We start from the raw sequence: 15,137 nt of genomic DNA on the forward strand, positions 1-15,137 counted from the left end.
TTTGATTGTGCAGGATTTTAAATGAAGATATATCATTTCACCATATCATTAGCATGATCATTGAAACTGACGGTGGAAACTTGCAATGGAATGGCGGGGTTTATTTTCTAAAAAATATAACTAATTAAGGTGCATATTCTGTTTTTCATTGTTTGAAATTTTTAAAATTTGGTATTCAATATGATAAATAAAGAATTTTTATAATACATCAGAGCTATCATATCAATCATATAATAAGTAAATGATATTAAAGCACGCGTGCAATTATTTTGACAAACTACCATGCAAGTGGTGGTTATATCAAATTTATTTACACATTTCATGCATCCATTAATTACTTTGTGGTTTTATTAAATTTAATTACATATGTCATACATACATTAACTGGATGTATTGCCTACAATATATTCTAGAATTCGTCTATTAAACAATAATTTATCATAAGTATTAAATCGGAAATTTGTTGTCTTACTTTATTTGACACGAAAAATAATTTTCACAACATTATACACATTGTCATACCTAATTAGTGATTAATTTAAAATAAGATAAATTTAATCCTTAAGAATAAGTTTGTGTCAAATACCAAATGTATCCAACTACGGTGCAATGAGTGCATGTGCATCATACCCCTTTTTTTGTCTTTTTGTGCTACCACCATTAGATACGACACAAAAGTGGTTTCAAGGGTAGAGATGTGTTTATTTGATTACTAATAATCAAGTCCCTATTGTTGGTTGAAAATTTTAAAAAGTCAAAGTTTAAAAAATTTTGTGCCAACGTCTTTCTTTCCAAATACTCTAATAGAGAATCACTAACCATCAATTCATCATCATTATATTATAATACTTATTCTCATAAGTTATAGTTAGGAGACCAAACATGCCGGATAGAACTGGCAAAATGGGTCACCGGGTCGTGTTCGTATCGCGTTACTTTTGTTGGGTCAAATTTAGGTCGACGCAAACACAACCCATTTAATAATTATGTCAAAATATTGAGACCCAAACCTGAAACGAAAAACAAATAGGTTATCCAATAACTTAATATCTTATTCAACAACTTAATATCTATACATTTAACAAATATTACTCACACACCCCCAAACTATTACACATTTACACTGTCTAAAGTTTAAATTATATATATATATATCGATATCACAAAATATACATGTGTATTAATATTTTACACACTTACACTATTAAAGTTCTAAATTTATATAAAATTTTATTAATAAAATACTGTGTATATGTCCATCCTTAAAAAAATTAAAAAAAGAGAATCATGTCTAATATTTGAGTTTTTATGATAATAACCTAAAAATTAATTTAAAATAAAAAATATAATCATGTCATTGTTTTGGTAAATGGGTCAAGGACTTTTAACCCTCACCCTATACCAAAACATTGTGTCAACCGGACCCGGCCTATTTAATAATCATGTTAAATTTAACGACCCATACCTATTTATTCGTATTATATTCGTGCTGGGTAATCAAATCATGTTAAATTTTGCCAGCTCTAATATCATATGCATCGACAAAGACAATAAAAACTAAGATGGATTTTGAATTTTTGTTAAAGTTCTCACTTTTGGTTATTTGTGAAAATGTTTTTTTTTTTTTGAAAAAAATGAACCTATTGACATAATAAAGAGAAATTTTACTTATAAAAATAATAACAATAATCAATTATTGGAAAGCTCTAGAGTTAGGTTGTTCAAAGAGAAAATGGAGAGAATGGAGGAGAAAAGGAGAAGAAGACCCATAATAAAAGACTAAGAAAAATCCAATTGATTTACTTCTTAATTTCATTGTAGATGATAAAGAGAGTGTGAGTAAAAAAATATATAGTTATGTAATATTCTTTATATAAAAAAGTTCAATCTTAAGGCAACAAAAGAAGTAGCTTTAATGAGAATGTCAACTTGTTTCTTATTGATTGCAATTTGTTGATTACAGGTTTAATTGAAAATGAAAAAACAAAAAATATCTGAAAGATTGTAGAGACAAGGGTAGAAGAAAGAGGAAAAAGAAATTACTTCAGTAACCTGTAAATACAGGAAAGTGTAAGGGGTGCAGTCAGAAAAGACAAGAAAAGGGTACTGTGCACCAGTAGCATTGATCCTAAATTAATGATTACAAACCTCAAAAACTCAACAATTTTATAGTCACACGAATAGTAATTTTCACTGAAAAAGTAAGTATAATTAAAATGATTTTAATCATGAACTATTCTTAATCAGCGCATGTTTTGTAATTTCAAATGTGAGATTATGTTATTACATGGATATGTAACTTTTGGGATCCAGACTTGAACTGAATACAAACTACCAAATGCAAAAAAAAAAAACAAAAAAAAAACAAAAAAACAAAAAGAATTCATAAATGTACATCCTTAATTAATTAACATTTATTTTTGAATTTACTGATTCATCCATCCAATAACAATTAATAAATATTACATAAATGAACGTACTGATAAACGCATATATAGAAAGAAGACAAAGACAAGGTCTACGGAATGATTTTTTTTGGCAAAAGAATACTAGCTCCGATGGAGTTGAAGAATATTAATATTTAAGTCTTTTGGGGCGTCGAGAATCTTGAGCGTACACAAAATCAATCCCACATTTTTTCACTTCGCAGTCCAGGCATTGACTATGTGGACAACGAATGCCAAAGTAGACCTCATAAACCTCCTCAAAACTCTCAACTAAATCCTCACTATCAGATAAATAAGATCTCAAAAACACGCTATCTGCCTCAACATAACTAATTATCTTCAAAAACACATGATCTGACTCAAGATAACTAAATTCTCCCAAATACCAAGAGTGGAGATGTCCATAACTACCTTCGGATTTCACTTTCAAATCACAGTATAAATAGCCTTTCCAGTAATGATGGTGGTCTGGAACTGAAAATGCTATAACAGCGCAAAAAGCAAAGCCCATCAATTTATTATAGCCTGCTGGTGCTGGTGGCGGCGGCGGCGGCGTCTCCAATGTTACAGAAGATCCCATACTTTGATATCTAAACAACTTTAGAATTTCATCCCCAGGGAAATAGATACCTCTGCAGCTTGCATAATTATATGACTGCATCACAAAAATCAAAATATTAATTTTTAAAAAAGGGTTAACTTTAATAAATAAATAAATAAAGACAAAAGAAAATAGAATAAGAGGATTGAGTTAGAGACAAACCTGCTTCATCCATCTATCTTTGATGATTTCACTAAGCTCACTCAGGTCCAATTTCAAACAATTACTCAAGTCAACAGATAAATAGAATTTTGATGACAAACTTGCAGGTAATGCTTCCAGCGATGTGCAACCACTTGCATCCAAATCATGTAGATTGCACGGAAGCTCTGGTAAGGTTTGAAGCATCTTACAATCACTTATAAAGAGCGATGTCAATTTAGAAAGATGTCTGATGCTTTCTGGTGCTCTCTCCAAATTGCTATTGTCACTTAGACTCAATATTTGTAGCGAGGATAACTGACCAAGGCTTTCTGGTGGTCGTCTTATAGCAGTTCCTTCAACTCTCAACTCCTCCAAGGCTTTTAAATTTCCAAGTTCATCAGGCAATCTCTTAAGTTTTGGGCAATAAATGATTTCAAGAGATGTAAGAGATTTAAACATACTCAGGCTGCTCGGGAGACTCTCAAGACTTGTACAGTCGTGAATCTTTAGTGTGTCGAGTTTGGATAGGCGATCGATGGAGGAGGGCAGTTCTTTGATTCCAACATGTGTTAAATCTAAACGATGTATACCAGAAGATGAGATCTCTGGAAAGTTCTTCAAATTTGAGCAACCCCGAAGCACAAGTCGCTTGAGATACTTTGATTGAATGCTAGTTGGAAGAGTCCTCAGGCTTTCGCAGCGATCTAGATCAAGGACTTCAAGTTTATTTAGATATTGAATAGATGAGTGAGTCTCCGTCAAACTTGAACAGCCGCCTAAATCCAATATCTCAAGATTTTGTGCTAGGGAGAGGTCTGGGAGCTTCGTCAGCAACTTGGAGTACCAGAGGTCTATCTTTTTTAAGTTTACAAGGTTCTGCCCCAAAAACAAATATAACAATTACTATTATTATAAATTAACAGACACTATCACGAATATTAATTATAGCATCAATTGTATTTAGAATTTATTACTGAAAGGATTTCAAATAAATATGTACCTGAACATCATCCCAAAGCTGTTTAACTTTGCTACCCGGCATTTTAAGTGAAACAAGATTCTCCGCATGTATATCCAACGTTTTCAATGGATATTGATGCCACTCGAAATACCTCACCTCAGTAAATGGCACTCCCTCTAAAGAAGACACCATGCATTTGTTCTCAGATCCATAGAATTTTAAGAATCTCAATTCAGTCATCTTTGAGAAAGTATATGGATTTATTTGTATCTCACTATTGGCTTTGCCCATATCTAAAGAGATGCCCTTGATTGCTTCAGTCCCCTAACAATCAAATAGCAGGTTATAAGTTGGTATATAATTGAAGCAAACAAGTAAACAATTACTTTCAAGTGGTCAAACACAAACAAAGATATAACTATTAATTTATAATAAACTATTGGTGTAAGTTCTTTAAAATTGCAAAACATAAAATTCAAGAAAATGCTTAATATGTAAATTGTAAAATTAATTTACAACATTTCCATGAAATATTATTCCATTCAATTAGAAATACATGATCTGTATTTTAATATTTCATTTTAATTAAGGGTCGGCGCAGAGCTTGAGTTGAAAAGGAATAGCAATTCTTTTCCAGTGAAAATTAAGGTAAGGGGCTGGGCTTGAGTTAAAAAGGAAAAGTAATTTTTTTCCCCAGTGAAAAATTAAAATTTTCCCCCCTCTCTCTCCAAAAGCGCTCTTTGCTTTGGAGATTTTGAACTTAGGGTTGGCAAAAAAGCCCAGCCCGCATAGGTTGGGTCTGGATATGGGCTCAAAAAATGTAAAGCCCGCATACACTGGGCTTGGCAAAAAAACTTGGGCTTATCCCGATTTTTTTAAATTTATAAATAAAAAATAAATTTAATTAAAATAAAAAAAAACTCAAAATACTAAATTAATTTATTTTTTTATATTAATATTTGTTATTTATTAAGTTGTATTCTAATGTGTTATGTATTAGACTATGATTTTATTATGTATTAGATAATTATCTTTAATTAAAATATATTTTCTTAATTAAAAAAATTATTTTATAATTAATTACAAAGCCCAGGACCGGCCCAAGCATGTCTAGGCCCGATCCATCCAAATTTGAACGAACTTTTAAAGGAACTGGGCTTTGCTTGAATAATGTGGGCTTGAAAAAGTTCGACCCAAGCCCACAAATTGCCAACCCTATTTGAACTTAGCCCAACAAGGGCATGTTCCCAACTGGGGGGGGGGGGAGGGGGGAACGATCTATCTATTTTATTTTACTAATTTTTTAATATTATTCTTCCAATAATTTTAAGCAGAATTAATTCTATTCTTATTCAAATGGAAAAATCCAGACAAACTAATACTATAAATATAACATAAATAAGATACAATTTAAAACCTATTATTGCTTACCTTATTTTTCTTCAAAACTTCACAAATATCCTTGTGATACCACAGCCGACTACGCTTTCCTGAATGATCGATAGATTCTTTTCGAACAATTTCTCTTCCCATTTCTCGTAGCAAGTCATGCATTCTTATCTGGTTATCTAAGCAAGTTATGAGAGACTTACCATCAAGAACACTTAACTCTATTTTAACTTCGAAGCCAATGGCATCAAAAAAGCTTATCACCACATCTCTACGCTCTCCTTTTAAGAAAAATGCAATATCTAGAAAAACATTTTTCTGAGAGTCATCCAAGCTATCATAACTTATTTTTAACACCTCTTGGATTTCCACGTCAGGAATTACTTCCAGTTTTCTCATTGCACTTTCCCATTCCTCTTTGCTATTTCCGCATAGATGGCGACCCAAAACTTTAAGAGCTAAAGGAACTCCCTGCGCATATTTTATTGCCTTGTGTGTGAGCTTCGAATAACTTGCATCGAGATGGGCTCCTCTAAAAGCATATTGACAAAAAAGCTTATGAGCATCAACATATACTAATTCCTTCATCTCATATATTTGACTGGCCCAACAATTTTGAAGAACTTGTTTATCCCTTGTTGTTATTATTACTCGACTCCCTGAAGCTAACTGATCAAGGCGTCCAATTAATGATTCTATTTGTCTTGAATGATTCACATCATCAAAAACAACTAGAACCTTCTTGCGAGCAAGTCTCTTGAGCTGAAACCGGACGTTCCTCACATTTCCATCATTCAATAACTTGGACAGAAGTTGCTTTTGTAAGTCCTTTATTCTGTCCGTTTCTTCTGCATCTCTAACATTATGCACAAAGTAAGAACCTTCAAAACGTCTAGAGATTTTGTTAAAAATAGCATCAGCAATTGTTGTCTTGCCTATACCACCCATGCCCCAAATCCCCAATATGTAAACACCTGCAGACCCAGTGCATACCAATGATTCAATTTCTTTAATGGGCCGTTCAACCCCAACCAAGTCTGTGTTATCACTTTGAAAAGTATCATCAAGCCTCTCCAAAATTTCATTGGTAATTTCCTTAATAAGTTTAGATTCAGGCCTAGTAAAAAAATAACAGCAACTAGTTCAAATATATATAAACGAGACAGAGAATCATGTGTTTGTAATTAGTTGCACTATAAAATAACTAATTTAATGTGAAGAACAATTTCATCAAATAAAACAATTGGAAAAATTAATTAAATATGCAAGATAATAACCTAATCTTCACAAAAATGATTTAATTAATAAACTATTGTTAAGTTAAACCCATTCTTATAATGTCATTTATTGCGCATACTAGATTAATTGATAGTAAGAATTAGATAGAAGATCGTTGTTACCTAATTACATGAGAATCAAAGCCAGAAAGATTGGCTGCTTCGGTCAAAGCATTCCTCCATCTTTGCAACTTCTGTGGAAATCGTTCTTCGAGCTTCGAAAAAAAATCTCCAAAATTCCCCGTTTGCCTTCTCACGTGTGAAGGGTCAACGCGATAGAAAACTGGTATCACAATCTGTCCATAACCGTGCTTGCATTCGAGGATCTGTAAGAGTTCATCGAGACAGCATCCTGAGGAAGCATATCTTTCTGAGAAAATGACAATTGAGATGGTTGATGCTTCAATTGTATCAAGCAGAGACTGTGAAATTTCATCTCCTCTCTTAAGATCGTTGTCAATGAAAGTTTCAATTTTATTTTGACACAGAGCAGAATAAAGATGGCTGGTAAAGTTGTCACGGGTGTCGTCTCCTTTGAAACTAAGAAAAACTTCATACTTATTACTGTTTCGGGGAGATGAAGAAGAAGAAGAATCCATAAGAGAGACAGTGAGATTTCGACGAGATGAAATCAATTACTAAAATGAGCGTGACAATGATTATGTTGTTGCAAACAAATAAGCTGCTGTCTTCTTCTTCCTCTGTTTGAGTTCTTGAATTTCTTTCCTGCCTTGGCTTCTATGAATTGAATTCCCCTTGGCGCCTTTAACTTCTATGCTTCATCTTTTCTTTATTTTCGTTGTTACTGCTCTTCTATGTTATTTGCCCGTTGCTGCTGTTCTCTGTGTTTGCAGTTGCCGCTTTCTTGTTGACTCTGTCTTGGCCCCTTTACTGTCACAATCTTGCCCGTTTTATAGATAATTTTGTGCTTAGCTAATACAGGTGTCAAGCTAGCCAAACTACACCTGTCTCCATTTTAATCTCCTGCATACTAACTTTATCACCCAAAATTTATCTACTTAAATTATAGATAATCATATGAATTTATGCTAGTAATATTTTATTCACTAACAGTAAGCCTTCCATCGTTTTATAATTTAAAATAAAATATAATACAATATTTTGGCAGTTGTTGATGTACGTGTCATTATCTCTAAGTCATCTATGTTTATTTCGGGCACCGTAGAAAACAAAGAGAAGCAAGTTTACCAATATGACTCGGATGAAGAATTCACGGGGCTCAAAGCTTTGGAGCAAAAATATAGGTGCCAGTCGATTAATTTTTGAACCTGAGCTTTTAGATTGATCAAGGATCAACCTTTTAATTTCAAGTAAGGCTAGAGCCTTTGAAAATTAATTTTTAAAAATTTTTCAGCTGCTGAAGTTGTAGGTTAATCACGGATTTAACCTTTTAATTTCAAGTAAGGCTAGAGTCTTGAAAGTTAATTTTTTATAATCAACTTTGCAGTTGCTGAAGCTGTAGGTTAATCATGAATTTAACTTTATAATTTCAAGTAAGGTTAGAGCCTTGAAAAGTTTTTTTTTTTTTTTTTAAATTTTCAGCTAGTGAAGCTGTTGGTTAATCATGGATTTAACATTTTAATTTAATGGCCATGAAATATGAATTAATAGATTTAATTGTAATGAATTAAATCTATCATTTCAATCTTGCAAGTATAAGAATATTCATTTCCCCAGTAAGGAAGATCGTTGTTGTATTGATATATATGCGTATATTTATAACTCTTCCAGTTTAGTCATAAACTAATTGGAAGTTTTATACATAGTAAATGCACAGATTGCTAGTATTCCAGGGTCCTGCTAGTTTTTTCCCTTCCATGTCCGAGAGCCAATAAGTACCTTTTGATTCAATTTCGACAATCTTATAAGGACTTTCCCAATTTAGACCTAACTTTCCAGAAATAAACTCTTGATTGTTGTAGAAGATTTTCTTGAGGACTAAATTTCCCAAATGAAATTTTCTGTGTTTGACCTTTTCATTGAAGACTGACTTGGTTCTTTGATGACATGCTTCTAAATGGATCAGTGCTTGCTCTCTTCTTTCTTCATTTGATGTATTGATTCTGTGCGTTGGTTTTCCGAAAATCTTTGCTCTCCATTATAATTTTGGTTGGATTTTGATGCAAGATTCTTCTTTTCTTCTTCCCGTGCTACATACTTATGTGCTCGAGTTAGTAGATCCCACATACAACTTGGTTTATTTTTGACAAGTGATTCAAAAAGCGGGTGATTTGTTGGAAGTCCTCACTTAAAAGCCACTATTGCAAGCTGGTCATCACAGTTTTCAACCTTAGCGAATTCTAATCTAGATCTTCGGATATAATCTTTCAAACTCTCCATATGCCACATTTGCACTGTAAACAAATAATCTAATCCTTTCTTCATGTCTCGATGAGTTGAATACTGCCCTATGAATGTTGAACATATATCTATAAATGAGTGGATTGAATTTGATGGTAAGCTATGATACCAATTTAATGCTGGTCCTTCAAGACTAGAGGGGAATACACGACACATTAAAGCATCGTCATGCTCATACAAAGCCATTGTCTGCCTATGATGTCTAACGTAGTTTATTGGATCTGACATTCCATTATAAAACCTGATCTTGGCATAACAAATTTTTTTGGAAGTTGTATTTCCAAAATTTTTTTACTGAGAGGGGAATTTACGGCCTTCAATATCTCATCTTCAAGTCGTAATATTTCTGAATTTTTTATGCGCTTTACTTTTTTCATTTTCTGCTACATTAATTTCTCAATATACTTGGAAGAAAGTTTGTTTTTCCGTGAGGTCTTGGAACTGGATGATGATGTCTCGTCACTTTCAGTTGTTGAAGTTGAAATCAAAGATTTGTTTCGACAATTTTGAATTCTTCTTTTCAAGTTCTTATGTGGATTTTCCTGACTTAATTCTATACGTTTTTCATTCGTCAACTCCAACGGATGGGTCGCTGATTTTCCATTTGTACGTTGCAACTTGGCAGGCTCTTCTTGATTTAATTGATTCAACTCTGTCCGATTCTCTTTCATTTGTTGTTCCAGAGTTGCTGTAAGATGTTGCTTTAATGAAGCTTCAATCTGGATTAAACTCTGATTTTGGAGTGATAACTGTTCTTGGGGTGCTAAGAACGAATCAACCCGAGTTCTTTCCTCAAGGGTTTTCGTCTCGTGTTTCTTTGGGAGTGTTGGTTCTTGCGATGGTTATGCCATTCTTGTATCTTGAAAGTTAAATACGGTGTACGCTCTGAGTATTGTGCCTTGAGCTTGTTAGAATCGCCTCTCAACGAAAGCACCAATTGTTGTTGCAAACAAATAAGCTGTTGTCTTCTTCTTCCTTGTTTCTTCCTCTATTTGAGTTCTTGAATTTCTTTCCTGCCTTGGCTTCTATGAATTGAATTCCCCCTTGGCGCCTTTAACTTCTATGCTTCATCCTTTCTTTATTTTCGTTGTTGCTGCTCTTCTTCTATGAAACGACCCGCCCCGAACCTCAAGGTGAGTTTATTTAACCTCATCCAAACTGGATTGATAATAATCTAATTAATAAGGATTCTGCCAAAAATTCGGCAGAGCCTCTTTTATATATATAACACTCCCAATCTGAAAATATGTAAAACGAACACTCTCAAAATAATTCAATACACAACAAACTCCAACGTTTAACATTCTCAACCAAAACGTTGAGTTTTACTCAAGATATCTCTAGAGTCTCAAAAGATAATATTATAACTAATATTAATATCTCAGTTTATTCGTAATCCCAAAAGAATAATATAACAAAATTATATAATCCCAAAAGAACGAGATAACCAAGATGTCCCAACAAAATCATTTATATCTTCTAACACGATCACGTGGCCAAGACTCAAAATATATTTATAGTTGCTGGGTCAGTCTGGTATACCTGCAACCTCCTGGTGGGGGAAAAAATATAATAAAAACGGGGTGAGTATAAAACTCAGTGAGATCAGTGAGTGGATAGTAGTTTTTTAAAATTAATTCTTATTTTAAAAAAAATAGTCATATAATTTCCAAACACGATTTCATCAAACCATATGCGAGAAACCAGTAATAAATCATTTAACATTTAAATCAGATTACTAACCATGAAGGACATATATAATATCGTACCAAATAACCATGGAAATCATATCACAATATCATATAAAATATACAAATCTGAAAATCATCACCAAACAAGTACTCAAGGAAATAATCTCGTCGTATCCGGACCTCAACGAATGGACAATGACGTATTATTTGAGTACCGTCACACCCCGGAACTACACGAATAGACAGGGAAATACCATTTCATATCTCATAATATCTGTGCATGCATAATCTAGTCCCCAAGGGACAAGAGCGCCCAAGCACACGGCCCAAAGCCTTTGTGTGTACTCAGACGGGCCCCAAAGGCCTGTATCTCATTCGTATCATATGTATCTTAATATCTGTTTGTATCTCATATTTGTATCTTTGTAATTATTATACCGCATGCATATGCTCCTAAAAGACAAAAACGCTCAAACACACGACCCAAAACCTTTATGCGTGTTCAGACGGGCCCCAAAGGCCTCTTATTTCATTTGTATCATTGTATCTAAAGGGAAGGGTAATGTCCAATAATTTTAAAAACAATCTCTATACTCATATTCATGTATATTCTAATCATACTTTAAATCATACATTTCTTTTCATTATCATATCTAAATCCACTTTTCTTATCTTTAAAACACTATCATATTTCATTCAAAGTTGACACGGAAAACCATTGACCAAACATTTTAATATAATATCAATGCGTGTATAAAATTCATTTCAAGAAAATCATTAAATCAGAAAATTTAAAATACTTATTTCGCAAACATGCTTTACTATGCATAATTAACTATAAAAATAGGTTTTGTATATTCCACTCATAGTGACGATGTTCAGACTTGGTCATCGTCCACGTCTACGGACCGATTCTCGCTCGCAGATCCCCCTAAATCAAGGAAACGACATAATTATTTTTCGTAAATCGAAATTACGACTAAATTTTATGCAATAAACTCAAAACAAACATCTATTCATAATTTACAACTCCCGTGTCTGATAAAATTAATAAAGTACCCTCGAATCCGTAAATCATTAAAATACTTTGAAATCATAAATCACCGAATTACCCTCGGAATCCTAATTACACCCAATCCTCAATTTCGGAAATTATTAAAATATCCGCAGGCTCATAAATTACAAAATCGCCCTCATAGTGTGAAATTACCGAAATGCCCTTGCCGGTCAACGGTCACCAGAATTTAGTCAACGCTGGCTGAGAAGCTCAAGTTTAGAAGTTCCAATCACGCTGAATCTAATAGTGCCGGCGGTGAGCTTCCACGCGCGGCAACGACGCCGAAATCTAGCTTGGCAGCCGTGAATTTCCAACAATGGGCCGGCGGCGAAACAGTGACTCCCGGTGATTGTGGATGGTCGGGAATTGAAGAGGGAGTCGTGGGGAACAAAACTGAGATTGTGGCATGGTCAAATTCCGGTAGAATCAGCGGCGGTGGTGATGGGTTTTGGCCGCGGTTTCTCAAGCCTTAAACGGCGGTGTTGCGGTCAATTTTCGGCGAAGATGACAGCTGAAGTATGACCAGCGTCTCATGGGCTTTCGATTGATATCTTGCTCAACCGGAGGGGTGGCTGGAAATTGAAGATATGGCCGGGTCACGTTTGCCGATCGGGTCGGGTTTTGGCAGCTTCCCCTCTCTCTCTCACGTGTGAGTATATTCCCCTATTTCCAGCTCTTTTCTTTTACTTATAAAATCCTTAACCGCCTCATTTTCATTTTTAATTTCCACATATGTTACAGTATATGCTTCATCTTTTCTTTATTTTCATTGTTGCTGCTCTTCTATGTTATTTGTTGTTGTTGCTGTTCCCTGTGTTTGCACTTGCCGCTTCCTTGTTGCCTCTGTCTTGGCCCCCTTTACTGCACAATCTTGCCCCTTTTATAGATAATTTTGTGCTTATTTAATACAGGTGTCAAGCTAGCCAAACTACACTTGTCTTCATTTTAATCTCCTGCATACTAACCTTATCACCCAAAAATTATCTATTTAAATTATAGATAATAATATGAATTTATGCTAGTGATATTTTATTCACTAACTGATTATGCTTGGAAGTTGGAATCTTTATGAAAGTCTCGCGATAATCAATTTCATCTCACTTTCGTAGGCAATAATTTCACAGAACATGTAGCTTTGTTGGCTTTTAACCTTTGGAAAATGCTTCTCAGCGAGAATGCTGAGAGAATGCCGAGAGAAATGGCATTACTGTATGTCGTTTCTCTTCCCCCCCCCCCCCCCAATGTGAACTTTTGCTGCTTTAACTTTTTCCACATTTTTTACTCTCTGTCCCCCCAAGTTTGATTCTAGCTGAAAAGCACTACTCCTCACGTGAAAGGATTGAGTTGGGATTTCTCTCTCATTTCACAAGCAGAGAGAACGACATTAGGGCAGGAGTATTTGCTCATTCACGTGAAAGGATTGAGTTGGGATTTTTCTCTCATTTCAGAAGCAGAAAATGGGCATTAGCAGCCTAGCAGGAGACAGGAGTAGTTCATCACCAGCTTGAAGTAAAACACCCAGCTGGTAAAGAGTATTTTTTATTTTTCCTATTATTTTTTGTTATATGATAATGAAATGATAATGATAAATTTGATTAAGAAATTTTTAGTTTAAATTTTGTGCTGGATTTAGAATTTCTTTTAATATAAATGTTGTGTTTGATTTAGAAATCTTTTTATTTAGAATTTTTTTAATTTAAATGATATGTGGGATTTAGAATTTTTTAATTTAATTTTTTGTTTCGATTTTGTTTCAACCAATACAGGGCTTTTAGGCTACTATAATGTAAGAATGTAATTTGTGAAAAAATTTTAGTTTTAAATTTTTATTTTTGATTTTACATATATAATTTTTTTAATTTTGTAGGGGCCTATATACCCAACCCAAGGTGGTGTGCACTAGGGGTGGGCAAAATATCCGATCCGACCCGATTCGATCCGAAAATTATCGGGTTCGGATCGGATCGGATCGGGTTGTTAATTAAATCCGATCGGATGAATTTGTGAAAACCCAATCAGATCATGATATCCGATCCGAGAACCCGATCCCGTTGACACACAAAAAAAAAAAATTAGAAACAAGAACATAAAAAAGGAAAACCGAAACCTAAATTGCAACAAAGCCCCTAAATCCTAACCCAGAAATCCTAAACTCTCAACGCACACCACTCAATCCAGACACAAAGTGTTACAAACAAACACAACTAAACGCATTAAACCATTAACAACACTAGAAAACAGCACACGGCAGTGACTGCACAAGGCACAAACAACATCCCTCAAACACACGATAACCTCCCTCAAACAGCCTCCCCTTAAACGACATCAAACGGCACAAGGCACAACCAGCCTCGCTCATGACCCATTATCGACAGCCACACGGCCCACACACAGTGCCTCCCTCAAACAAATGACAGCCACACGGCCCACAAACAACACCTCCCTCAAACAAACGACAGCCACACGGCCACCAAACACAGCAACCACTGAAAGTTGACGCCAATCGAAGCTAGCTCCGTGAGGATCGTGACCCGATCTATCGATTCGTTGCTACTAGGTACTATATCTGCTAACCTCCATGCCTTGAATCCTCCACCATTACCCGATTCGGTTCGAGCTCCATTCGAACCTGCAAGCTGCAACCCGAATTTTGGCTGCTGACATTTGAGTTTTGAAAGCTTGAGTTTGGCGTTCATACTTGGTAGTTGGCGTATTTTCATTATATATTATATCTAATCCGAACCCTACCCAATCCGAACTCAATCCGAATTTTTCACCCAATCCGATCTGATCCCAATTATATTCGGATCGGGTTATAAATTCGGGTTGAATTCGGATGAACTTTTATCCAACCCGATCAACCTGAAATCCGATTGGGTTGATCCGAATCCGACCCGAATTTGATTTTGCCCAGCCCTAGTGTGCACAATATTTTTCAACCATTTCCTTATAATTAGCACCAAGTAAGTTTTCATCTTAAAATCACAATTTGTTAGTGTATACTTATATTTTTTAATTTCTACAATTTCATATCATGTTTTAATTTTTTATATATTACAGCAACCACTCCCTCCGTATGCTTTGCAACCACATTATCATTCTCATTCGATGACGTACGAAGGATCTGGAAGTGGAAGTGTCCAAAATTTGCTACATCAACAACGTAATAAAGACAACAATGAATGTGA

The 15,137-nt window shown here is 34.6% G+C and overlaps 1 protein-coding gene across 1 annotated transcript; it reads right to left on the bottom strand.

The window, feature by feature from the left end:
• Positions 1-2,529: 2,529 nt before the first annotated feature.
• LOC18031612 (disease resistance-like protein DSC1) lies at positions 2,530-7,684 on the bottom strand. The gene is made up of 5 exons (XM_024181667.1): positions 6,943-7,684; positions 5,585-6,659; positions 4,193-4,477; positions 3,211-4,068; positions 2,530-3,102 (listed from the first exon to the last, which is right to left on the bottom strand). Exons 1-5 carry the CDS (start codon positions 7,416-7,418, stop codon positions 2,575-2,577), a joined length of 3,222 nt encoding a protein of 1,073 aa, XP_024037435.1. The 5' UTR covers positions 7,419-7,684; the 3' UTR covers positions 2,530-2,574.
• Positions 7,685-15,137: the final 7,453 nt, after the last annotated feature.

This window comes from Citrus clementina, unplaced genomic scaffold (genome assembly GCF_000493195.1).
Source record: "Citrus clementina cultivar Clemenules unplaced genomic scaffold, Citrus_clementina_v1.0 scaffold_9, whole genome shotgun sequence".
Taxonomy (NCBI): Eukaryota; Viridiplantae; Streptophyta; class Magnoliopsida; order Sapindales; family Rutaceae; genus Citrus; species Citrus x clementina.